The sequence below is a fragment of the Coffea eugenioides genome, chromosome 1 (assembly GCF_003713205.1).
Source record: "Coffea eugenioides isolate CCC68of chromosome 1, Ceug_1.0, whole genome shotgun sequence".
NCBI lineage: Eukaryota > Viridiplantae > Streptophyta > Magnoliopsida > Gentianales > Rubiaceae > Coffea > Coffea eugenioides.
Window position 1 is genome coordinate 36,632,770 of NC_040035.1, and position 26,563 is coordinate 36,659,332.

A 26,563-nucleotide genomic window follows, 5' to 3' on the forward strand; every position below is an offset into this window, starting at 1 on the left:
GATTTGAGAAGGACAAATTTGATATTTTATGCAAAGATTGTTGTGCAGATAGGATTTGGACAATGCCTCCGATCCCACGCCACAAATTTAATTTCGATGCGTCAACATCTACCACAAATCATAAAATTGGAATTGGTGTGGTCATTCGCAATCATGATGGAAAATTCATTGCCGGTTTATCTAAAAAAACCCAAGTGCCCATTTGAGGCTGAACTAGCGGAAGCACTATCTGCGAGAGAGGCAATTTCACTTGCTAAGGTCTTCATTTTGGATGCGGATTCATTCTCGGTTATTAAACTAAAATGCAGTTTTGAAGACACACTCTCTTACATTTGTTTGGTAATTCAGCATGTTCGTCTGCCTCTTTTAGATCAAAATATTTTAAATGCAGCTTGGATTTTTAGAGAGACAAACAAGTTCGTGCATAACTTAGCACATTTTGGTAAGACTTCTGGTCTAGTTGAATCTCTATGGAATACTCCTCTGACATTTGTAAAACAACTGGTACTGGATGAATTCCACCAATCTCATTAATAAATTACCCATTTATTCAAAAAAAAAAATTGTCATAACTTTAAAATCCATGGCTTGAAACTTGAAAGTAGAATTACCCCTGGTTGGACAGGAATTTGGAGAAGCTTAATTTCATATAGATTAACCACTTGTTTGGTTGTTGCCAAGGAATAGCAATGATAATCACTATGAAAGAGCCCCTTGTGTAGATTCCTTTTGATGAAATGTGGTGTTTGGTAGTTACCATAATGTCAATGACTTTTTGAATAAAAACAGATTATTATCTTTTTTTTCCACTTGATTGAAGGAACTATTCTTCATCTCCAACCCATTTCGCCTCCACCTCCCACCACCATCACTTTTTTTTTCCATGCTTTTGCTTCCTTCATCTCTAATCCATTTCACCGCCACCTTCCACCACCTCCAACCCCTTTCACTGCCACCACCATCACTTCTTTTTTTTTTTTTTTGGCTTCCTTCATCTCCAACCCATTTCACTATTACCTCCACCACCATCACTTTTTCTTCATCTTCACTTTTTTTGGTGGTCTCCTTCCTCCCTTTTCCACTACCATCACTGCCACCGTCACCTCTCACTGTCATCACAACCACCTCCACCTCTCATTGCTTTCACCACGGTCAACACAGGTTTGATCTTTAGTATTACACACTAGCCAACAAATTTTAACTTTAAATTGTTACTCAAAATTTTAAAGAAAATCTGATCACACCAAAACTTCTTGCGAGAGAGAAAAGAGTAGAATTACATAGGATAGAATGAGAAAGGGTAAATAACTTATTACACCTTGTGATTTTATCTAATGGCACCTAAGGTTTAAAATAGTCACATAACCCCCTTGTGGTTTTATGTAAAAAGGAAAATGGATGGAATGCACATGCATTTATACCAAACGCGTTTTTAATATCCATATAACCCCATTATTATTTATATAATATCCACTTTACACCTTAGAATTTTTATATTTATCCACATAATCTCCTATGCTTTTATACAAGACGGTTAAGCAATCAATTGATTTAACATTTAAGCAAGGGCATTATTGGTATTTCAACTAACGACGCCACATATGCTATTTTTCATCAAATTTCCACTCTACACAAAACTACATGGGTGAAATAAATATTTTGAAACGTTAGGAGGGTCATGTGACAATGGACGAAATCACAGGGGATTATATGAGGGTTCTGCAATTTTTTTTTTTTTTTTTGGCCAAGGTGTTGAATTCCAATAACAGTTGCCTGATGCATAGAATAAAAAAGAATAAATTAGCTGTTTTCATGTTATTTTTGCATATACCTCTCCTGAGGTAATTATAGGAAGTCATTATTTCTAAGTTCACATTGACCTCTTCCATGGATTTCTTTAACCAACAGTTCAGCGTGATCTTGAATTTTTTTTCTTTCCCAATATCTTGGAGGTGTATTTAACCTAACGTGAAACTGAAAAGAATGTCTTGTTTATCAAAAAGTTCAGGGTTTGGATCAACCAATTTGGTGCAACTCCTATATTTTGAGAATTAAAAATGCATTTTCCACAAACCTGAAAGCCACTTTGCTGTTTTAATTGGGGTTTCCTGTTACTTTTGAAATCTTGTTTTGATAATTGTCAAAATACATTTACTGATGATGCCTTCAATACAAAAGTAGTTAAGCAAATATTTTCAACTTGCTTGTCAACAATCAAAAGTGTTGAAATTAGAAACCCCACGAATCAGAAGTCTAAGTTCAAATTCTCTTTTTTCTTTCCACGTCTTAAATCTTACCATTCTTCTCATAAAAAAGTTTTTTTTGGGTTAAAAATTTTCAAATTCTGGAAGTGTTCTGACAAACTTTTCAAGTACATCAACTTCAAAAATGAAATTGCTTTCGGAAGCAGGATTATGAGCTTTGGGCCTCAACCGCGTGGCAACATGACGCGATTTTCTTGAGTCCATCTGGCTGGCTAAGATTTGAAGCCTCATGGGATTTGCTTTGCCAAAGTCTCGCCACTGTAGTAGGGAGCCTCTCTTTTACCCCGATCTACCCCATGTTGAGACTTTTTTCCGGCAGTTGACTTGAATTATTTTTTTTTTTGGGTAAAAGAAAAATTTTGGAGGTGGAGGAGAAAATTCCCTCATCGCAAAATCACATGATAAGCTACTGGCACATTTTTTAATGATATTATAAATTGTTTATCGTTCAAAATCTGCTAGCACCAAAACTCAAAATCTAGGTTTTGCTAAAGTAAGATGAGCGAATCTTTCCAATTTGCCAGTTGACTTGAAGGCGTTACACGTAGAATATTTCGAGTAAGTATTAGCCAGGCTTTTAGCCTCTGTTTGAATAAATGAATAGGAATGCATAAGGAACCTCTCAAACATTATTGGTGTTTTGATGTTTAAAGAACTTTTCATATGGTATATTCTTCGTACGTTGGATGCTTTACATTTCACAAGGAATATCATTATGGGAAAATTACACTTTACTGGCCTATGGTTTAGTATTTTTTTCCATAACCCCCTTATGATTTTAAAAATTATATATAACCCCCTCATGGTTTGGATTAAAGTATCAAAGTGACGGAATTTGCAATACATAACAGAGTCAACTAAAATGTCAAAAATATCCCTATATAAAGTTGAAAATTATTTATTAACCACAGGGGATTATGTATATATATTGAAAACTATAAGGAGGTTATATGGTAAAATATAAAATCATACAGGATTTGAGTGTCGTACATATTATGTTTATGTATTTTAGTCACTTCAGCAATTTTAGTTTTTAAATAAGGGTAATTTTGACATTTTCATAGGTTTTGTCACGGATAATCATTTCCATCTCTTTGATACTTTAATCCAAATTATGATGGGGTTATATATAGTTTTTAAAACTATAGGGGGATTATGTCAAAATTAACTATACCATAGGGGGGTAAAGTGTAATTTGCCCTATCATTATACTTACCACAAAGGAATAATAATGAAAAACAGCTTGGCTAGGTGAGAAACCAACCAAAATAAGTAATACAATAAAATGCAATTACAAAAACCTTCATGATCAATCGTGAGTACTATTTATTTGCTAAGTGTTCAAACCAAGATTCACTAAACCCTCTATGTATAATATCTTTATTGTGATGGCTATAATTGCTCAAATTCTTGAAGTATTTATACTATCATAATATGAATGGAGAACAAAGAAAATTATTACAAAGCACTTGTTATGCACTGTAATACTAACCGAAACACGTTTCTTTTCTTTAGATGAAAACTTAAAAGTGTACACCAAACCGATTGACCTTTGGTCTATTTGTTCAACAATTTTATTGTTTTTAGTATTGTTTATATTCCAAATAGTTTAATCATCAACTTGCCTTAAGCACGAGTTGCAATTGGAATGAATATTTATAGCATCAATTGTTAAGAATTAGACCATCAAACCTGATCGAGAAACCTATACTTGGAAATTTTGGATCTTATTTGTATCTAATTCTTCATGCTTTGACATAAGATCGAATGAGAATCTAACTACTTTACATAAAATTATAGAGGAATTGTGCAAATATGTACAAAACTATGAGCAATTTAAGTGAATATCCATGCAAAAGTATAGAAACTAAGTGCTTATTATAATTTCATTACACGTATTTTCGGAGCATCTCTAGGTCAATCACCGTAAGTGGAGGTGCTTTTTGTTTAGTCTTCACCTTACATAAAATTACGGGGCTATGTGGATTATTTTAAGGTATAAGGGAGATCATCTAGAAATATGCAAAACCATTTCGGGGTTATTAGTAATTTATCCAATTTGATAGTTTATCATCCAACCGACTAAAAAGAAACAGATTTACTCAAAAAAACCGATTTATTGCAACATTTCAACACCTAGATTAGAAACTTTTATCTATGATCATTCAAAAATCAAGAAAAGAATACAAAATTTAAAAGCACACTTTTCTTCAATTCTGCACCATTCATCACTTGCTTCACAAAGTAACCATATTATTAAGTTTGGCATTTGGCACAGCAGCATCTAACAAGGTGGCATGTCTGGAGGTGGAGGAAGCATTTGTTCTCCCGGGCCAGTGCCATTTTTAACAATGAAGGTCATTCCCATTCCCCAGCTTACATGACGCTCGAAATGGCAATGCATGAACCACACGCCTGCAAGGAATTAGGTGAGCCCTATGACGTTATAATCCTTACTTACAAATACACACAAATAGTGATGCACATGGGCTAATAGTACTATGCCGGACACATTTAACAATTTTTTTTTTAATAAAACAAACTATATTGAAACAAGATAAACAAACACCAGGTTAGAAGATTTTGAGTATGAATTTTGCAATTGCGGGAAAGGTTGCACATACACCGGGTTAGAAGCGCCTGAGGACTTGATATATATATATATATGTAGCACATAAAGGCAACTAGATTGATGCTTACCAGGATTATTGGCCCTGAATCGGATAGCTGTCCAGCCGTTCCTGCGAACAGCAATTGTATTCATAAAAGGGGGGTCCTCAGTGTTATAGTTCTGAGGGTCTGTTACATTGTCAAAGATTTCAGGACCTGATCCAACTACGTAGAAACTGTGTCCATGCAAATGCATCGGATGATCTATCCCTGTCACCAGATTCGTCCCTTGGAATACTATCTCGACCGTGGAGTTATATTCAAGAACCAAAACTTGGGTACTTATATTAGGCAATCGTAGTTCTACAGGAAGATTATTTGCTGTATAATTGAACACAAACGGTGGGAAGTGGGGAAAGTCAGGGTCATAAATTCCTCGAGTCTGATTGTAGTAGGCTTGAAGTATATCGAGCTGGGGCAATTCCAAACTTTGGTTGTTAACGCTAGCTCTTAGCCGGCTGCCTCCAGGCCCCGTACATGTATTATTTGGTTCACACGAGACATTGTTTATCGAGAGTGTGAAAAATAGATTAGTGGTCACATTTTCTGGGACATGAACAGGATGTTCTGGACTTGCTAAGCTTTTAAGGCTTCCTGTGAAGTTATATGTTGAATTGGCATCATCGGCAGCTGGGAGATTTGGGAAGATTGGAGATGAAGTTGCATTGTAATCTCCCAAGTATTGGATTATTCCCGTGGTGGTATTCTGGTCGTAAGGAAAAACAGTGACATTGGTATAAACCTTAGCAGCCATGTAGTAGTGATCAGGTTTTTGATTAGCTTCTAACAAGACATCCATGGTTTGTCCTGGGGCTAGAGCAATGTAACCGCTCTTTAATTGCTTTGTGTAGCTTCCATCTGTTCCCACAACGGTAAGAGTATGGTTTGCAATGCCAAAGAACATCAGGTTGTTCATGACAGCATTGACCATCCGGAGCAAATAAGTTTTTCCAGAAGTCACATTCAACTTGAATGTATCTGCAAAATGACAAGGTTTCAGAGAAATCACACAATTAGAACCAATTGAAAATGGTCCTTTTAATCCTGTATCACTTACCTGGTACAACTGAACATGAATTAAAATCGCCAGGATGGCCGTTTATCATGAAAGCATCAGACTTCGCAGGGTCTCCCCCATTATGTAAAAATTCTTCCACCACATCTGTTATATTTCTCTTCCACCATTCTCCTGCATTGAAGCATTTTTAATCGTTAATTTCTGTTTTTAATCGTGTGTACCTTAAATTTCAATTTTGGACATGTTGGTTGCACCATAACCTCTCAAATTTGTCCTAGTTTATCAAAATAAAAGATTCGGATGCAAAGTGTTAAAACTGAAGTTTAGAATAAGGTGCAAACTGAGAATGAGGTACAAGTTCGGAGGCAAAAAGTTGGATCCAGTCCAAATTTAATATACAAGAAAATGAAATGCAATGACTAAACTAGTCAAAACAAGATTCCATCACCCTTCTCAATTTGAAATGCACCAGTTGAATCAGACTACACAGTAACAAACTGATAAAAATGGTCAGACTGATTGTCAGGGTAATGATTTACATGCTTTTCATAATTTTTTCCTAAAATGGGGTGATTTTGATTTATTACCAAATCAAATTGACCTCGGGAAATATAATCAAAGAATAGAATTAATCCCTTTATTTGTACCTAGTATGATGGGAATTTCTGCATCAGGCTTAGGAAACGGGTATCTATCTCCTCTTTTGGGGGAAATAATGATTGCGCCATGAACTGTTGCTCGAGACCAATCACTGTGAGCATGCCACCACAAAGTTCCAATCTCTTCCGTGATTATGACCTTTTGGATGAAAGAGTTTCCAGGCATGATAGGGCACTGAGTGATGAACTCTGGACCATCTGACCATGGGTACCTTGGCTGTAAAATTCCATGCCTAGATACGACTCAAAGTCGTTCAATAAATTAAGCTTTACTTCTTAAATTCAGCATCGACAAATGCAATGCTTCTCCTATATATACTTAAAAAAAAGGAAGAAGAGAAAATCATTTGTATTACCAGTGAATAGTGATGTTTTCTTTTCCTTTGTTATGGACATGAACAAAGGCGGTATCTCCCTGACGAAGGTGTAAGGTTGGTCCTGGAAATAGACCATTTACTGTCAAAATATCCTTGGTACTGCAGAGTCTTGTATATGAAGCTTCTTTGACCTGCACAAAATTAGAGGTGATTGTAAAATGATAGGGAAGCTAAAGAAGTATGAAGTCTTTCATAGAGCCATTGTTCATATATCGATACATTTAGCAAATAAAGAAATTAAGACCGTTCATACGCGTAGGTTATTAGTACTAATCAATGATAGATGACTTGACATTTAGCACAGTACGTTGGCTTATTTGAGAATGTAAACATTGCATTATGCCTATATCTTCGGAATTCTGAAATGTTTGCAACAAATCAAACAGCCATGGGCTAGCTTATGATGAAATGGGGAGAAGAACAGAGCAATTTGGAATTTTGTAGTATTCGTTTGTGTTGAATGTTAAACTCTTGTTTCCCTGGGGGAAGAGAGAGAGAGTAGTGAAATCCCTAAAGTCATAAATTTTCTATTTGCCCAAAAAAAATTAATGGATACAAGCTCATATTTCATTCTTACAAGGTATAAAAGAAAAAGCAGAAATCACTGGTAACAAACAATTTTGGATACAAGCTCTCAAGCTACTTATTTGCAAATCACTTAATAAACATCAACTGTTACTTAAAGGTAAAAAAACCTGCCACGGAAAACATTTTTGATGATTTTGGGGCAAAAAACTCTTTATGCGGCGCTAAACTTAGAATGTTTCCATCTCTAAGACCCAATGTAACTGGTAGAAATATTAGTTAAGTGATAATAAAATTTTGGGTTCGACTCTTATTGTAAGATTTGGAATCTCCTTTTTAAAAAAGAAAAAGAAAAACTAAAATGCTTCATAACGAATGATTACGATCTTCAAACTAAGTTATACTTACCACAAATGAATAGTTATGAGTAGCAGCTTGGCTAGGCGAGACACCGAAGAGAATAAGTAAAACAACAAAATGCAAGACAAAAACCTTTATGATCAACCACATTATATGACTATGTTTGTTGTGATGTTGGTATAAGCATAAGCTCTTAAGGTATTTATACTATCAACATATCAATGGAGACAAAGGAAATAATTGAATACTTGTTTCCCTCGTGAAATGGGTTCGAGTACTTAGCAGACCACGTTTCTTTTCTGACAACAAAAAAATTAGATACACATCAAACCCCTGATTGACCTTCTTGGTTACGTCTACAGTGGAAAGTTCACTTTTCTGCCCACGGTAGGCAGAAGCAATGCAAGGAGGCCAACTGTGTTCTGTGGGGACGCACAAAGACGGAGAGAGAAATAATGTGCGGGGCACTGGAGAAACCGGTTGTGCTTGGATGAAATAATGCAATATATTTTAAAATTACAATAAAAGCTCTCTTAAAAATTTGTTCATCATCTAATGCCCATTATTTAGAAAATATTTTGTGACCACTACAATCGAGATGAGGATCCCAATAGAAAGTGAAGAGCGAAAAGAATCGTGGAAAACAAAGGTACGGAAAGGTAGACGAAATTATTATAACGGAAAATGGGTGAAATTTTCAACATTATATATTGAATTTTATACATGTTAAAGCAAATATTGTAGTAGTTTTTATTTTTTTAATTGAGTTTAATATTGGAAATAATTGAAGCGTATATATAAAAGGAAGAGTTGGGATATAAAAAATGATTAAACTAAAGGAAAATGTGCAATTTTGGTCCCCAACGCGTGGTTTATGAGTTAAACTAGTCCCTAATATTTTGACCAAAATAAATATGATCCCAAATTTGTTTATTTTAGGAAAATTTAGGACAGCTAATAGAAAACTACAATATCTAACGGTCAAAATCAAGTTAGAACTAGTCAAAAGTTTTGACTTTATATTTTTTGGTCCCTAATATTTGAAAATTTGATCAATATGGTCCCTGATGTTTTAAATAATTATATTTCAAATGAAATAAAATATGAATTAGATTAAATGCATAAAAAATGCGTTCTAAATCTCATTAAAATCCTTAAAAGTAATTCACATTGTCAAAACATATCATTTAGGCTAAAGAGCATCTTTTTGTTAAATTAATTACAAACAAATGATAACACATAAATCATATATAAAAGAAAAATCAGTGCAAAAAGAGAATTTTATTTGACTATACAGTAGCTTTAATTCTAAACAGTATAACACAAATCGTTGCATGACTTGTGGATGGGAGTTTCAATCGATTATGGTTAGGCATTGTGATTACAATAACAAGTAAAAGTAATTACCAATATAAAATACTCACATGAATTTTTAAAAAAATTCTTGCTATTTCTTTTTGTCTTTCCTTCATATTAAATCAAATATTTCAATAATACAATTTAATGTATTTATGTTTATGTTCATCTTAAATTGATAATTTTGTTGAATAATTTAAATAATTATAAGATCTTTATTTCAATTGAAACTTAATTGACAACTAGTTGAAAATCATGTGCTGAAAAAGTGATTATGTTTAGTTTTCACCCCCAGTTGTCCTTCTCTGTCGGTTTGGGGGTTAGGAGAAGAAAAAGGTATGAAAAGGGGTGAAAACTTAATTGGGGGTGAAAATATGTCCTTCTCTATCGATTTGGGGGTTAGGAGAAGAAAAAGTGACCTCTAGCTTTCTTTAACAACTTGCGCAAATCATGGCAGGAAAGGTTCGTAGCCAACATGTGGCCAAAAAAATATATATAAGGGTTAGATTGCATCTTATATATCATTTTTTACATCATGTGTGAAATCCACAAAATTTTATTTTATACTTTTACAGTGTGCATACAAAGTTATTTTTTATACATTTTGCACAAATCTATTCCGAATGATTTTCTTGATTATCGTTGGGACCTGTGTCCATAATTTAGTTTTTGACATAAAAAATAAGTCCTACAATAGTTCGTGAATACTAATGAAAGATAAAGTCCATAAAAGACGTGGTTCTTTGCTATATTTCTCCTCCTCTCAATTGTTAAGGCTTGGATTCTTTCAAGAAAAAAGCAAAAGGGAAGATGAAATATTTTGTATTTTTCTCATTTGACATATTTTTTAGTGCTCAATCAACTATCAAATCAAAATAAATAAAAGCTACAAATAAAATCTAGAACCTCTGCTAAAATATTTAGGCTGAGGATGGTGTTAATTAGATAAATTTTTCTAAAAAAAAAAAAAAAAAAACTTCAGCTTTCCATTTTATGTTTTGGGGTCTTTCCCTCTAATGATCAGAAAATAATCTAATATATCGACTTGAAAAATGGTAATTCCGTGATATTTGGGATGGATATCTAGTGAATTATGTTTTAACTTTTATTTTATGAAGGCCAATGATCAAGAGAAAAGAAAAAAATTGATCAGAAAAGTTTTCGACTCACAATCAATACCCCATTTCCTGATTGCCCCTTTAACGTTTTTATTGAATTTGTACGGCTCAAATCACTTAGCTTTTTTCCTATTAATTAGCATTATTCACGTATCAGATCTGTGTCTGAAGACTTTTTCTATGGATACTAAATTCAACCTACGAATAAAATGTCTTCATGATTATCCCATTCCTTTTGGTTTTCATACCACGCACCGACACAAATCAATGATTGACAGACACGTTCATCAACGTACTTACACAAGATCTCAGTCCAGACCTCCTGGTGAATTTCAATTTGATTCCTCCATTTTCCTCAAGTAGAGGTGGAATTCAATTAATATTAGCAATTAGAGAGCTGTCACTCCCTACAGTTCGTAATTATTTTGTATATGCACTTTTTCAAATAAAAAAAAATAAGGTATTAATTTACTGGTCAACGTTGAGATTTCAAGAGTTACAAGTAATGAAGTCAAGTTTTATAAATTATGAGTGTAGTCTCACCAGAGGTGGAGCTGCTCAATCAACTATGTTGAGCTCCATTTTGGTAAATTAAAATTTGCGTAAGTTCGATTCTCGTCATTATCACGAGACAGGACACATTTTTAGAACTATAAATCACTTATAAGGGTTACGGATCACCTACTAAAATAGTCCTCACATCTGTAGTGAGATTTGCGAGCACGAAATGTTACAATGTTTTCTCATAAAAAATCATTACAAGGCGTATTGCAAACACAGAGGAAATGAGGAACAATTCCCACTCTTCTTATTGAATAAATACACAATACTTTGGTTTTCGTTATGAAAGTAACTACATAGTTATCCAGTTTTGACTGGTCATCAAGTCGTCTCTCAATCACGGACAGTGATATAATGATTGGGAAGTTTAACATGCAATACAGACGGGAGACACCCAAAATTATAAACAGCGAAATTAAGAAAATATATGTGTTGAGGATTGGGAAAATATGTGTTAGAGATTAGAGAATGAATCAGATACCGGTAGAAGGTGTGGATATATATGATTTCGTCCATAATTCATTTATAGGAAGTTATTTTAGGCAAAATTTCTCTAAAATACTTCGAAGGAAAAAAAAAAAAGCTTATTTAGGCAAATTTGATTCAGTAGTGACTAGAAAATCATCAAAACAGTTCATTTTATGCCGCTTAAAGGAGTGATTTCTAGACAACATCTGGGGTGGGAATAAAAAGATTATTCACGTATTTTTTTTTTTTAATAAATTAATGACTATACAATACATGGTTCAAAATCACTATTTAATGCTTTATCGTGTGAATTGAAATTCTTGCTAACTAGCCAAAAGACAGACAAATTGCAATTCTGGAGCCAACTTTTGGAAAACATAATACCGAGTGAGTTTACTTCAGTCGTCAAGAACCATGTGCTATTTGAAATGCATAATAATATCGAGTGAGTTTTGTTAGCGGACTTAAACAGCTGACATTCTTCTTTGACTTATAGACAAAAGAAAAATGCATCTCCATCACATTACTGTGAACTTATTGACTAAAGGCATCTTTTCATTAGTTTTCCAGCTAAATTAAGCAAGCAAAACAACATCATTGGAGGGGAATTTTATAACTCATGACAAACAAACGTGTATGTGGATAAATGAGATACGTACACATGCATCAGTTGACTGAATAGCTATTATTAAAGTCAGATTAAGAACAAAAAAAAAGTTCAGTCCACCTTCTAGAATGGAAATTAGTTGGACTAGAAAAGTGAGGCATTCATGATTCACCGACAAAATCATCCAAATTTGCAACTTTTTTTTTTTTGTTAGAATGAAAAAGAATTACCTCTTTGAAGTCCAAATTGCATTTGGATTTGAGAAGGACAAATTTGATATTTCATTGCAAAAAATGTTGTGGAGATAGGATTTGGATTGTAGTATTAACAGCAGCCATTGTTTAATTGTCATAACTTTATAATCCATGGTTTGAAACTTGAAAGTAGAATTAACCCCCGGCCGGACAGAAATTTCATAATCACAAGAAGTTTCTAAGTCGTGGATCACTTTAACCTCCTTTTGATTTTCTGTTTCATTACACAATTTGTCAAATCTATGATTTCTTAGATCCATTTTATTATATCTAAACCTGATATTTGGACTTGAAACAGCCGAAAACTAAATCCGATTATCAAAAACATGATCATTTTGGAGTTGCAAGACCCATCTGAATTTCTGAATTTTTGATTCTTCAGATCAGAAGAAGTTTTTCTTCTATCTCATGTATTTGTGAAATGTTATGATGTAATTACTACCGTGCAGTTTTCGCCAATGAATTATTTATCCTTTTTCTAAACAAAATAATATTTTCCATATTGATTATTATACTTTGGATTTCTTAAAATTTTTTTTATAGAAATTGGAATCTTTCGCGTACACTCCCTTTCTCCTGTACTACCCAATTTATCTCTTATTTTTCCCTCCCTGGGACCCATTTTTCTTGGAAGTTTATTAACCACGTCACTGTTACATTTTTCTCATCAAATCGCTATGGGAGCCCAAAACTTGGTCCAATTCCTCCTTTCTGGCGTCTGATACTTAATTCTGGGTTTAATTAGCCCCAATTGACGTGTTTTTCCCCACTAATTAAATCCACAAAATATGTACTGAAACTGGGCAAAAAAAAAAAAAAAAAAAAAATCCACCAGCAATTGATTAAAGAATTGCCCTTCTTTGTCAAATGGGTCTTAGGATCAGAAAAAGTGATCTCTGCTGCCTCTCTATGGCTCCTTGCGGGAATTAATGAGTTCTTTAGTCTGAAGTCTGAACTCATGGCAAGATAAAAAAAAATATTACACCCTAGATTTCACAAACAATGTCAACTGTTCGTAAATAGTAATGAAAATTAAAAATTAATATCCTAGATTTGGTTCCTCCAATCATTCTCCTCGTCCCAATTATTCTATTGTTTAGATAGCATACCAACCAAAAAAAAAAAAAAGATTAAAGCTTTTGTCATTTTCTTTTGCATCAATCAGTGCTCAATCAACTATATAACCAAAGAATAAAAAAGGTTTGGTTTCTTTCCCTCTAATTATAGCAAAGAATATTGCAGTGGTACCACATGAAAAGTCGTCAAAATTCACAAAAACACTTAAGGCTACAGAGAGGAAGATGGTTTCCCCTTCATACTGAATGCTTTCTTTTTTTTTTGTTGATAAATTACTGTTTATCCTGCTGTAGTCAGATACTTTATCAAATAATCCTCCTATGATTTAAAAATCTATATTTAATCCCCTCAATATTGGGTTAATGTATCATTGTTAGTTTTTTAGTTAAAACTAATGGTCAATGGTAAAAAGTCAGAGTTAAACTAATAATTTGACAAATTCACCCTTTCACTACCTTTTTTCCTTTGTTTTCCTTTTTTGCCTTCTCTCTCCCTCTCTCTCTCTCTCTCTCGAAAAAGAAGAGATGATTTTGAAAACACATATTTTGGCCTACAAAATCTTAATTTTCTCCAAATACAAAAGAGATAGAAGGGAAATAAAAAAATAAATAAGACATAGAAAAGACGAAAGGATACCATAAAACAAATAAATAAAAAACAAAAAAAAGCCAAATCTTTTAGTAATGAAAGGTTAAAATTGTCAATTTATTAGTTTAATTTTAACTTTTTATTATTGATCATTAGTTTTAATGGAAAAACTAACGGTGACACATTAACTAAAACAATAAGGGGTTATATATAGGTTTTTAAACTCTAGTAAAATCCCTTATACCAGCTTCAAAAACCAAACCTTTGCCTGCAGTAACTTTTCGTCCATTTAAAATGCTACTGATATTTCCTTTGCTTCAATTTGATGTGCAACTGCGCACCAACTTTGACATCCCACCTGCAAGTTCCCCCATCTAGTGTTCTATCATTGTCCTCGAGTTTGCAAGATCATTGTCCTCGAGTTTGCGTTGCAAACTCGAGGACAATGATAGAACACTAGATGGGGGAACTGTGTCGCAAACTCGAGGACAATGGGGAACCTGCAGGTGGGATGTCAAAGTTGGTGCGCAGTTGCACGTCAAATTGACACTAGCAAAGGAAATTATATGAATCAAGAAATGTACGGGATTTGGATTTTTGTCATTCATCTGTCTTTTCTGTTTTCCGAAGTTTTAACACCTTCTGTTCCAAACACATATGTCCCACTTTTCATCTCTAATTTGTGCCAGTTGTCTGTTGTCTTCACTTTTGTCAAGTAGTAGTACTTAAGGTTTTGTAGGCTATATATGCTCCCAATTTTGTCGTACCAAAGGCTCAGTTGCCTTTATTTTTAATCATATGCTTTGTCTTGAACTTTAAATCACATAACAATCTTCACTGGCATTTCAAAAAAAAAAACAATCTTCACTGGTATCTCGGGTTAATACAAGGAATTCGACCAAAGAATATATTGATAGTCTTCCATTTTTCATTTCTCATCATATAGTTTTGTGGAGCTATTCAGGATGGGCAAGTATAGCTATAATCCACTACTTTAGTGTTAATCTATGCACGCAATTTATGTATGGGAGAATGCACGATTGCTACAAAGTAAACAAATTTTATATCATTATCCGGAAAAGTGATTAAAATTTTTGAGTGTGTTTGGATAGTAAATTATTTGAGATAACTTTGTGAAAAAATACTGTAGTACTATTTTGATGTGATATATGTGAAATAAAAAAAAAGTGATTGAAAAATGTGTTGATGATGCAAGTAGGGATGGCAACGAGGGCGGGCACCCGCCCCATGGGGGGTCATTGGGGCGGGGGTTGGAGCGGGGCGGGGGCGGGGGTGGGGGTGAATTTTTCCCCCCGTTTAGAAACGGCCCCGCCCCACTCCCCGCCCCGCCACCCGTTTGAAAAATATATATATATGTACATAATTATATATATAATGATATTATCAATTATACTACTAATTATACATGTCGATTAATAAAAATTATTAATTATTTATACTAAATTTATTAATACATTTATGTTAAATTCCTAACTACACTTAATACAATAACACTTTTTCTAAAAAAAATACAATAATAATTTAGTGATTGTATTTATATCAAAAGTGAAAACTTGATTATTTTAGTTATATTTGTTTTATCATATTAGATTGTATTCAAATAACCTTTTTTTAATTATTTTTATGAGTTTCAATTGTGAAGTTACAATGAATAATAATTTGGTGATGTGTTGATATTTTAGTACTTGATTATTTGCTCAAATTTAATTATAATGAAATTATATAATAAAATTTTTTTAACCCCACGGGTGCCCCCGCGGGGGAAGCGGGGCGGAGGCGGGGGGAATTAAAATGCAACGGAGCGAGGGTTAGGGGAGGTGTTCCCCGCCCCACCCCTGCCCCTAGATGCAAGCAAATCAGTATGTGTAAATAATGTGCATTCTAAACACACTATTTGTTCTCCCACTAATTAACAGTGGCAGATGACAGGGTGTCGAACCTGTGCAATAATAAATACCTGTTTAAATAAAATATAATTTCTGTAGATAGTGATAAGCAGGGTCGAATCCACAGGGACTGGGGATAATTTATTTCTTTTAGAGTCCGAAGTATGGGGGGTTTTTGGAGAATATAAAATAACTAATTAACTAACTAATAAAACAACTAATAGAAATAAATAGAAATTAATCAATAACCAATATGACTCTAGCCAAAGGTACAACTTTTCAGATACGGTCCATGCAACTGATCATCGACGCAAAGATAATTCAATTACTCATTAATAGATTGGTTATAGTTGTCATACACGCGATGAACAACCAGCATTTCCTTAATTTCTCGATAGTTAAGGTACGACCGTTAACTGTTTCTCTAACCAAGAAATAACCCTAGGTACGACCATAGGATTTAATTACTCGATTGCATTAATAATTAGAAAAGTTCAATCCTAACCAACAAACACGCTACGAGGGTTTGTTTAAGTTAGATCATACGTTTCCCTAACATGAAACCAATCACGCTAGTCGCCACTGGTATTAATCAATTGAACAATTACGGATTCAATCAATTAATTTGACAGTAGATTATTAGGTTAACTCGAATATTGGGCCCTTGACATTCAAACAACATAACAAGCATAGGCAATTAAATCAGGAAACGTACAAATACCAATAAATAAAAGAAATAAGTAAAATAATTAGATCTCACAGATATTCGAAACCGAGTCCTCAAATTGACCTTCGACTAGAAAAACTTAGTCATGCCTCATGAAAAAATCTCCAAGTAATTTAATTGAGGTCCAGGCCATCAAAGGAACCAAGAAAGAATAAAACTAAACTATGCTGAAAAAACTCCCCGTAGCCTTTTTTACGATTGTCCTTATATAGCCAAAAGGAAATGACTAAAGCTATCTATCCGGTGGTCCCCACGAATAAGGAACAAAAACAACTCTCAAAGCTTCCTACGTTTCTTTCCTTCCAAAGCTGAAAGTGACTCAATGCTTTTCCGTGGTCCCCGCTGCAGATTCAGAATCAAAGTACAAAAAGGCCAGGCCTCTCGATGTTTCCTCCTCTTTTTCGTCTTTCATTGCTCTTAGGACTCTTAAGTACTCAAGACACTCCCAATTAGCAAAAAGAAATGCAATCCTCCGTATCACCATGTGGGCCAAGTTTGTGGCTTGTTTGAAGTTTCCAGAAAATCCCTCCTTTTTTGTAGTTTTCTGTTCCACTCCCTGAAATTGACTCCAAATACCAAATATAAGTAAATATTACTAATTAAAACAATATTTGGTAAGGACAAAGGGGAAATTAATAATAAAATTACTAACAATTAACACCCTATCAGCAGAGCTAAAACCTGTAGTAGCGGGTGCAAGATTGTTCATCTTAAATAATGTCATTATTATGTAAAAAAAAAAAATCGATTTGAGATTATGTTTTTATTTGGATTTTGCTTTAAACTCTCTAAAATTATTCCTTATTTAAATATAATCAAATTGTATTTTAGCTTTGAAACAAATATACCATAGAAGAAATTGGTTGATTAGGTAGTAATGTGAGGAGAGACGATGACTTTTCAGGATGTAGGGGAGCGATGTCAATGGAGAAGGATATTTCCAAAAATTGATGGGGTGATTGTGATAAAAACTTAAAAATTTATAAAAGTTTCAAGCCTTCTTCTGAAAATTTTCGAAGTTGATGGTGCAATGTATCAGGATTTGGTTCTCATCTTTACATAATTGAATAAATATAGTGCAAAATGAAAGGTCATATTGTTCCCACAAATTATCTAAAATTAAAATTAGTTTAACCTAGCACAATTCTATCTGACTTAATAGACTATGGACACAACTTGAAATGTTGAGTCTTTTTTTTTTTTTTTTTTCATAAAACAGACTTGAAATGCTGAGTCCAATATTCATTTTGATGCTAGTAATTTTTTACTACAAGTAATAAGTTCAGAATCAAAATAGTGAATTGTGAGAAGCTTTTATATAACTAAGTAGAGATATGTTGCTTTCGCCCGTTTGATAATTTGCTCTCACTTTCGTTGCAACCCGCAAGCAATTGCACATGCACATGCATCCGTCGAATAAAACTAGAATACTGTCATGTTAAACTTCTATGACGAAATCGTTGATTTCATGGCCCAAAGACTTGATTTGAATAGCGGTACCTCTTCATACTGAATGCCTTTTCTGTTTTTTTTTTCGATAAATTACCTTTTATCCCTTTAGTTGTTTACTTTACCATATAATCGTCCTATGATTTAAAAATCTATATATAACCCCCTTATTATTGGGTTAATGTATTATCGTTAGTTTTTCGGTTAAAACTAATGGTCAATGGTAAAAATTCAAAATTAAACTAATAATTTGACAAATTCACCCTTTCACTATCTTTTTTCCTTTCCTTTTTTTTTTTTTGCTCTCTCTCTCTCTCTCTCTATTGGGAAAAGAAGAGGAGATTTTGAAAACCCATATTTTGGCCTACAAAATCTTAATTTTCTCCAAATACAAAAGAGCTAGAAGGGAAATAAAAAAATAAAAAAATAAGAAATAGAAAAGGCAAAAGGATAACAAAAAAAAGCCAAATCTTTTTTTACCATAAATATCATTATAGGTTTTTAAACCAAATTTTTAAGAGTAAATCTTATATACACTGATAATAAATACACTATACAGTTGAATCCATGACACATGTGCAAAAGCTAGAGTCCAAATTCAAATTTTATATAATTGCTATTCATCTAAAACTAACAATATATACACTGTCAGTATAGGAAAGATTAACCAATTCTTTAATAGTATTTTCTAGCTCTTATTTGCCTATTTTTATTCCAATTTTTTCTTTTTTATGTTTGGAGGGAAAAAAAGAAGTAATAAAAGGTAAAATTGTCAATTTATCAGTGTAATTTTAACTTTTTATTATTGACCATTAGTTTTAATGAAAAAACTAATAATGACACATTAACTCAAACCATAAGGGGTTATGTATAGGTTTTAAATCATAAGTGGTAAAAGGTAATTTTTTCTTTTTTTTGTTGGGCTTGAGTTATGATGATATATGTATCAAAGTCAAATTGTGGTCGAAAGATGAAAAGATAATTAAAATAAATTTTAGGAAGTATACTAAAATGGTCTCAAGAGAGAGAGAGAGATAAAAAAAAAAAAAAAAAAAGTCAGCATCCACATGGAGCCTCCAGTAAAATCCCTTAAACCAACTTCAAAAACCAAACCTTTGCTCACTTTTTTAACCAAAGCTCACTACACTAACCACAAATTGAGAAGGGGGAAAAAACAACATGATCGAGCAAACGGGTTAAACGTAACATCTTAGGCCCAGACCGACCAGCCCAAGAATGCGAGGTGTGCGTGAGAGAATGATGAGAGAAAATGAGCGTTTTGTGCAATTGGATAGAAATCGTGATCACGTCAAACATAAAAGTTAGAAGGCGTGTTTTCAGTATTCATTCGTGCTATTGCTGGGCAACAATTCGTTTTGGTTGCACTTCTTTTCTTATTTACAGATTTATTATTATCATTTTTTAAGTAGGAAAACTTGAACTAATAGAGATAAATATATATATCTATATAATTTCTTGATGAACTGGAATTTCTTCATTATTGTGGGGATCTGATTCTTGACTGGTGTAATCTAAGAGCAAATATGTGCCTTTTGGGGATCGAATTCTTGACTGGTGTCATCAAAGAATGAATGTGCCTTCTATTGTTTTAAAGTTTTTAATATTCAATAGAAACAAGTCGGTACCTTAGGTGAAGTCTTTTTTTTTTTTTTTTTTTACCTTATAAAATATGTATTTTCTTGGGGTATTGTATTCTTGGCTCGTATCATAGAATGTAATCATCCTTCATCTTCATTAAATACGTTAGAGTTCTTTCTAACCCAAAATCCTATCCTATGAATATCCTCATCAATAGTCTCAAAAACGTTCAATTATAGGGCATGCTCTCAACTGATTCTAATTTTGTAAAATTGATTTTTAAAAATTAGACTTTTCAGAATAACTCATGTGTTCTCAATTACTGTTAAAAAAGTCAATTCAATAAATTTATAGGTGTTCTTAGAAAAGTTAAAAAGCTGATTTTGATTAGAAGATGACCATATTATCCTTTTATGCTATATAAATGAATTTTTGTGCTAATCAAATAATTTTTTATGCAATTAATTAATTCTTTGATGAAGATTAAGTGATGGATGAGAAAAACAATGGACATAAAAATGAATCTAGAAGTAGAATGAGAAAAGAAAAAATTCTTTTACGAATGGACATAAAAAGTTATCTAATCTTTAGATAATTTAGTAATTACATTAAAATTTGAAGGGTAGTTTTAACTACATGATAAATAGGTCAAAATCAGAGTCCAAAAGCACCTCAAGACCTGCTTCTGATTTTCAGCTTTTTTGGACTCAAAAAATCTAAAATCAGTTGAGAACACAATAAAATAGTTTTTTGAAAATTAAAATCTAAAATCGGGTCTCAAAATCAGTTGAGAACAAGCCCATAGCCCCTTTCATAGACACCAAAACAATAGAACAAATTTTAAAAAATCAAAATGCTTGAAAAGGTATAAAATTATCAAAATGAAGTTAAAATACTCATGAAGATAAATTAAGTAGGGAACATCCTAATTCGGTTTATGCTTGCATGCAGAGGTATCAAAATGGGTGATTTGGGCGGGTTTGGGTTGGTTAAAATAGGTAATAGGTATAAGTGAGTCAATCTATTTATACTCATCTAATTAAACCGGTATAAATGCGTAAGTCAAAAAATGAATTGAGTAATTCAATTATCCATTTATAACCCATTTATTTTAACTTTTTGTAAACTCATTTAAATTCATTTTTATACAAAGTTATCAATTTATACCACCCTTTGCATCCATCATTAATTTTAAATATTTGCTTATAATGTTCAATAAGCCTAATTATCAATTTTTTTCCATCCGTACTCTATGTCGCAAAATTACATACGAGTTAATAATTGAACAATAAGAATATAAAAATTTGAACTAAATACTATAAAAGTTAACATAAAAAACTTAATTCAAAAATATTGAACCCCTAGCATTTTTTTCACATGTAAATTTAAAATTTTATTTTGAAAAGGTAGGAAAAGAGACTAAAACTTGTTATAAATTGGTAATGCTGAAAAATGAATAAGTTAACAAATTAAGAGAAAATTAAATGATAAGATAAAACCAACAAATAATAATAATAAAATAAAAGTAGTTAATATCATGACAAAATGAAGAATCTGAAAAACAAAAGATGGGTGGGGAAGAGAGGAGGTTTAGGGGAAGACAATTCTAAATGAGTTAATTGGGTTTAATAGGTTACCCAATAATACTCATTTAATAAATGGATATTATTGGATAAACCATTTATACCCATATCTATTTATTCATGGACGGGTATGGGTAAATTTAACTAAATGGGTTTGTTTGCCACTTATACTTTCATGGAAGAACAATGAACACAATACTAATTAAGATTAGATTTATGTCTTACGCTAACACATTCCATTCCTCTAGAGAGAAATCATCACTTCCTTTTTTTTCGATGAGGTAACCTTTCTGCCTTTATGGATATGTCAAAATTGCACACCCATTGGTGTACACCAAAGACACACTCCTAAAGGGGAAGACACAAAAATAGAAATGCCTGTACACGAACTACACATTCTTATCAACTATACAACACTACTGAAAAATGGCTTGATCACGATTCCAAGCTATATACAATTCCCAATTTTCTTTACTCCTCTAATTTAACCTTCCTCTAGCTAGCTAGCAACGGTTGCCTGGATCTCAGATATAATCCTCTGAACAATTGCTGTAGCAACCCATTTGGCTCGCTTGCAGATCAACAGGTAAATTTCTTGCATTTCAAATCATATATACAGAAGTAGCGAGGACTAACCTGCAAATCTAAACGAATGAACCAAGAATGCAAGCAATGCCGCTTTAGCTCATCAGATTTTAGATAAATGCCCCACCAATTCCTGTAAGATTTCGGACAAATGTATACAACTTTGGTGTACTATAAATATACTTATTGTATGCTAATTGCTAACTCAATGAAAACTACTATAAATCTTATAAGAAATGCATTAAATCCCCCTTCACAAGAGTGTTAGACATACCAAAGTTAAATATGAATGTCAATTTAAATGTAACAAAATTTAATCACAATTTAGTTTTAAAAGCATATCTAACATAGAAAAAAATAAATTTTAAAATATACGTGTTTATTGGTTTCGAAATCTATTATTACTACAATTCTTGTACTAATAGAGTTTGACCCCCTTAATTCTAGGGTCCTGGATCCAAGAACGTTTAGGTAAAAAGTTTGCAAGAAACGTATTCTGTGGAGAAATTTGTTAGTAATGGTCTATGATCTCTGGTTACTTGATGGCTAGGATGATCAGAGATCATACTCGGAGCTGGAACTCTATGGAGATCGACCTCACCATTAACACAACAGCACAGAATGAGATCAATGGATTGGAGAAACCAGGTAAAACATCCTCTTGTGGCGATATGATTCCGACTGAAAACCTATGGCTGAGTGATAGAGAAAGTAAGGATAATACTAACATCTGCGGCTGTGACACCCAAGCGTCTTGTAGAGGATTTTGTGTGAAGAAATAAAATTTTGAGGTGAAAAGTGAAAGATTTAAAGTTGAGTGACTAATGTGTTAAAAAGTGAAAATTGAAAGAATAAAAGTTGTAGTGGGATTTCACTATTATTTTTACCTAAATTTCTTCATCTTCTTCATTTCCTTTCTTCCATCTTTCTCCAACAAAACCCTTTCTTATTTCTCTCCTTTTTCCTTACAATCAAGGAGGATTCTTGACAAATCAAGCACAAGTAAGGAGTGAGGAGTTAGGAGATTCTACTTTGCTAACTAATCAAAGTATTTTCTCGAAACTTTGAACATGATCTTGATTTTTCTTTGATTGTGATGATTGGGTAGTATTTGGTTCAAATCCTCGGTTGTCTTCCATAGCTATGGTGTTTAGGGTTTGTTTTGGCCTCTATTTTCATGTGGGTATAGGGCTATCATCAATATGGGTAGTATTGATTTTTCTTGATTTTTCTTTGATTGTGATGATTGGGTAGTATTTGGTTCAAATCCTTGGTTGTCTTCCATAGCTATGGTGTTTAGGGTTTGTTTTGGCCTCTATTTTCATGTGGGTATAGGGCTATCATCAATATGAAAAGGAGAAATGTTGAAGAAAATGAATGACTTGAACTACTACTTCATTTTCAAGATTGTTTAAGTATTTACATGACTTTGGGAGCTGAAATTTGCTGATTTTGACAACTATATATGGAGGTTGGATGATATCTTAAGATGGAGATGGAACTTGAATAACAAATTTGAAACTTGTTTTTGCCATGAAAACGTACTAAAATTCATGCCTAGATTGCCTAAAAATACTGACGGATTCAATTTTTTTGTACAGACGTATATTAGTGTTTTGACCATAACTTAATATAGGAAACTCGGATTTAGGTGCCGTTTGTTGCCTTGGAAACTAGATTCAGAGGGTTTTAATTCTGTATATATCTAATCCCTATTTCTATCTTTCTAAAAGTCAGCGACCCTTTAAATTTAACCTTTATGTTCTGCTTTGATGAGGAAGTGATCTTTTGTTAGGAATTAGTGGTTAAGGGTAGTATTAGGCTCCCTTTTCATGATAATTTGGAGTAGCTTAGTATTTTTAAGGTTGTGATTGAGTATTTTGTTACTAAGTCTAGGTGAGGAAGGTAGCCATTATTCCGATTACTTGAACTAGCTTGGGTATCCGTTGGACCTAGGTAAGTGATGCACGTATCCTTTATCTTTTAAAAGATGATTTTTGAAAGCTACTTGCTTAATTGCTAAAGTGGCATTAGATTGTATAATTTTTTATATTTGTTATTCCTCTTACCATGGTCATTTGTGAGATGAAATGCTATGTTTGTTGAGCTCTTGTATAAGCGACTTTTGACGGGACTAGTTCCTCACATGTAATTGATATATGAAACGGGCTAACCGTGTTGTAATTAGCAATAAAAAATGGGTTAATCATGTGGTAGTTAGCACTATGAACTGTGTTAACCGGTTAAGTTAACAACTGGATATCTGAGATCAATTGTTGTCCTATGGTTTGGACTCCTTTATATTTGTGATGTATGATATGCCATTGAAATATTTATTATGACCATGTTCTTATAAAGTTATAACTTAATGATGTTTGAAATGTACTATGTATGTAACATGCTCAGGCCAACAATGAGATACATGCATTACTTATTGAGTGAGATTTCGCTCATTCCTTTATTGGTAATATGCAATTAATGATGGGTTCATTGAGGTGGACCTTGATAGCTCGTGGGAGTAGTAATGGAGATGGAGATGGAGATGGTTTTTGGCTAGAAAATGACTTTTGTACTTCTATATAAGATACTTTATGATAGGCTTTGAATATTGTATATATAGTAGAAGGTTTGATCTTGCTTTTATTTTAAAAGATGCAGAATTGCTATTTTGGATGATCTTGTGTTTGCGAATTTAGAAAGCTTATATACAGGCAAATGTAGTTGCTTTGGAAATTTGTTATCTTATGCCTTTATCTTTGTCTAGGATGTGGCGGTGTTAAGTTTCGGGTACGGGACGTGACAGCGGTAATTGTTTGCATAAAAATCACACAACGGAACTATTATGTGAACAAAACTCTTGGATAAAAGAACAATTATAACAAGCCGCAAGACTTTGTTAATATGCAATTCAACTAGGCAAAGAAAAAACAAGGAATTCCCGAGGCCAGAAACAAAGGGACGGAATTTGGAGTGCTTCGACTAACCTAATGAATCAAGGTAGGGGAGGAAAGAAAATACTTTCCCATCAATTCATTAATTTTTTTCAACTACAATTAAAGGACTTCAAGTTTTTATATAGAGATATAAACACCAAAACCTATTCTAATGCTAATACTTAAACACAACCCAATTTTACTTCCTAAACTAACTTTGATACTAATTCTAATCTAGTTTTCAAATAATAAATTTAATTCTAAAACTGCTAAACTTCTTAAAAGGCTTGGTTTAAAATATGTGAACAGCAATGAATTGCAATAAATTTTTTTGCAACAGTGCAACAACCATCCTAAGTGTGGCAACAAATGGTACAGTATTCAAAATCAAGAAAATGGGGATATTAGGGTATCCCATTTGTACTTTCCTCGTAAGGTCTACAACCCCAATGTTTCTGAGATCATCAGAAGTAGGAGGAATAGCTAAAGAGTTGGTTAAAAATTGGACTATTGGAGATTTATCACCACTAGAAGAAAGTTAATGAATGATACATTATAGTTCATAAATAGCAACAGCATATTTTCTTCCCTTCTTTACGGTGAGTGGTGACTCAGTCCATGACAAAAAGAAACTAGAAACGAATTCCGGCATGTTCAATTCAACCACAATATTTTTTATTATGGAAAAATTGTGGAACTATGAAAATTTTGGAAAAATTGTGGAACTATGGAAAATTGTTGGGTTTGAACAAATAAAATTATCATGCTTAATTTTCTCCATGACAATTCCTTTCTCCAAGCCAGTATACTTTCATTTGTTTTGCTGCTCAAGCATGACTCATTCCGGAGCTCCGGCTATGAATTTTGCACATGGGACCGCTGCTTTTGCTCATCTCCTTGGTGACGAATATGCATACTGCAAGGTGTGCGAGAAAGATTTAACATGAGAATTCCATGCAGTTGGAAAGACGGAAGATGACATGATCTTGTCAAACCCGCGAGCTAGAAGTCGTGTTTTATTCATCCATGCAATTTCTAGTCAAGAACACGTACTCCCATTGCAATTTCTAGGCAAGAACACCCACCCCCCCCCCCCCCGCCCCCCCGGCCAAACACAAATCAAGTACAAGCAACAAAGACTCATCTGTCCTAATAGCACCACTTTTGTTTGGTATCAATATCAATATTGTTACAAATTTGTAATTGTTGCTAATCAAGAATCTTAGATTGAATAAAAATTGGAGAAGTTTAATTTTTGAATGATTAAAGAATTTGTGCATCATGGAGATAAAGCTACATCTTGTCACGTTATGTCGGAGAGTGTTTTATTATATTAATTGTCACCATAAGTACAAGTTTTTTTTTTGACGCAGACACCAAAGTACAAGTTAAAATATATTACTGCGCAAGCTTTAAGTGTATGTGCCCCGCATATCATACACATTGCTTTTCAAATTAAGTGACAAAACTGTAGAGGCTAAATAGATGTTTCGTCAACTAGAAAATTGGAGTAGGAAATTGGAAGATGAGATGAGTGTAACAAATAAATATAATGCAAGTGCAATAAATTTTGACCCCATAACACGAAATTTATGGCTCGTCCCTGAATAGAGTCAGGAATAAAGTCAATTGCCCAAGAAAAGAAAAATAAGACTAAGGTAAAATTGGATTACGTGAGACTTGAAGAAAAGAACATTGAATTTGGATTGTGTAAAATGCCAAGAAATGTCAGTGAACCTTCCAAGTAAGTTGTTAGCTAGGGCGAATTGTTGGGAAAGGGGAATTGGCGCAGACACACAATATCAGAGTTATTTTAGGACAAATTACTCTTTCTCCAAATACCAATTAAACTACGAACAAACCAAATCACCAAACAAG

General features: G+C 33.2%; 1 protein-coding gene across 1 annotated transcript; it reads right to left on the reverse strand.

Annotated features, from left to right (window-relative positions):
• Positions 1 to 4,361: 4,361 nt before the first annotated feature.
• LOC113774210 (laccase-15-like) lies at positions 4,362 to 8,023 on the reverse strand. Its single transcript, XM_027318790.1, has 6 exons — positions 7,922 to 8,023; positions 6,968 to 7,119; positions 6,600 to 6,844; positions 5,992 to 6,123; positions 4,965 to 5,912; positions 4,362 to 4,679 (listed from the first exon to the last, which is right to left on the reverse strand). Exons 1-6 carry the CDS (start codon positions 8,021 to 8,023, stop codon positions 4,549 to 4,551), a joined length of 1,710 nt encoding a protein of 569 aa, XP_027174591.1. The 3' UTR covers positions 4,362 to 4,548.
• Between the last annotated feature and the right edge of the window lie 18,540 nt (positions 8,024 to 26,563).

What these genes read in the sequence shown, in the direction of transcription:
- LOC113774210 (XM_027318790.1), bottom strand. Translation starts at nt 8,023, where the DNA reads ATGTGGTTGATCATAAAGGTTTTTGTCTTGCATTTTGTTGTTTTACTT. An exon ending in TTCATGTTCAGTTGTACCAG is followed by an intron (nt 5,913 to 5,991) that starts GTAAGTGATACA and finishes GTCATTTTGCAG; the next exon opens with ATACATTCAAGTTGAATGTG. An exon ending in ATTCAGGGCCAATAATCCTG is followed by an intron (nt 4,680 to 4,964) that starts GTAAGCATCAAT and finishes AATTCCTTGCAG; the next exon opens with GCGTGTGGTTCATGCATTGC.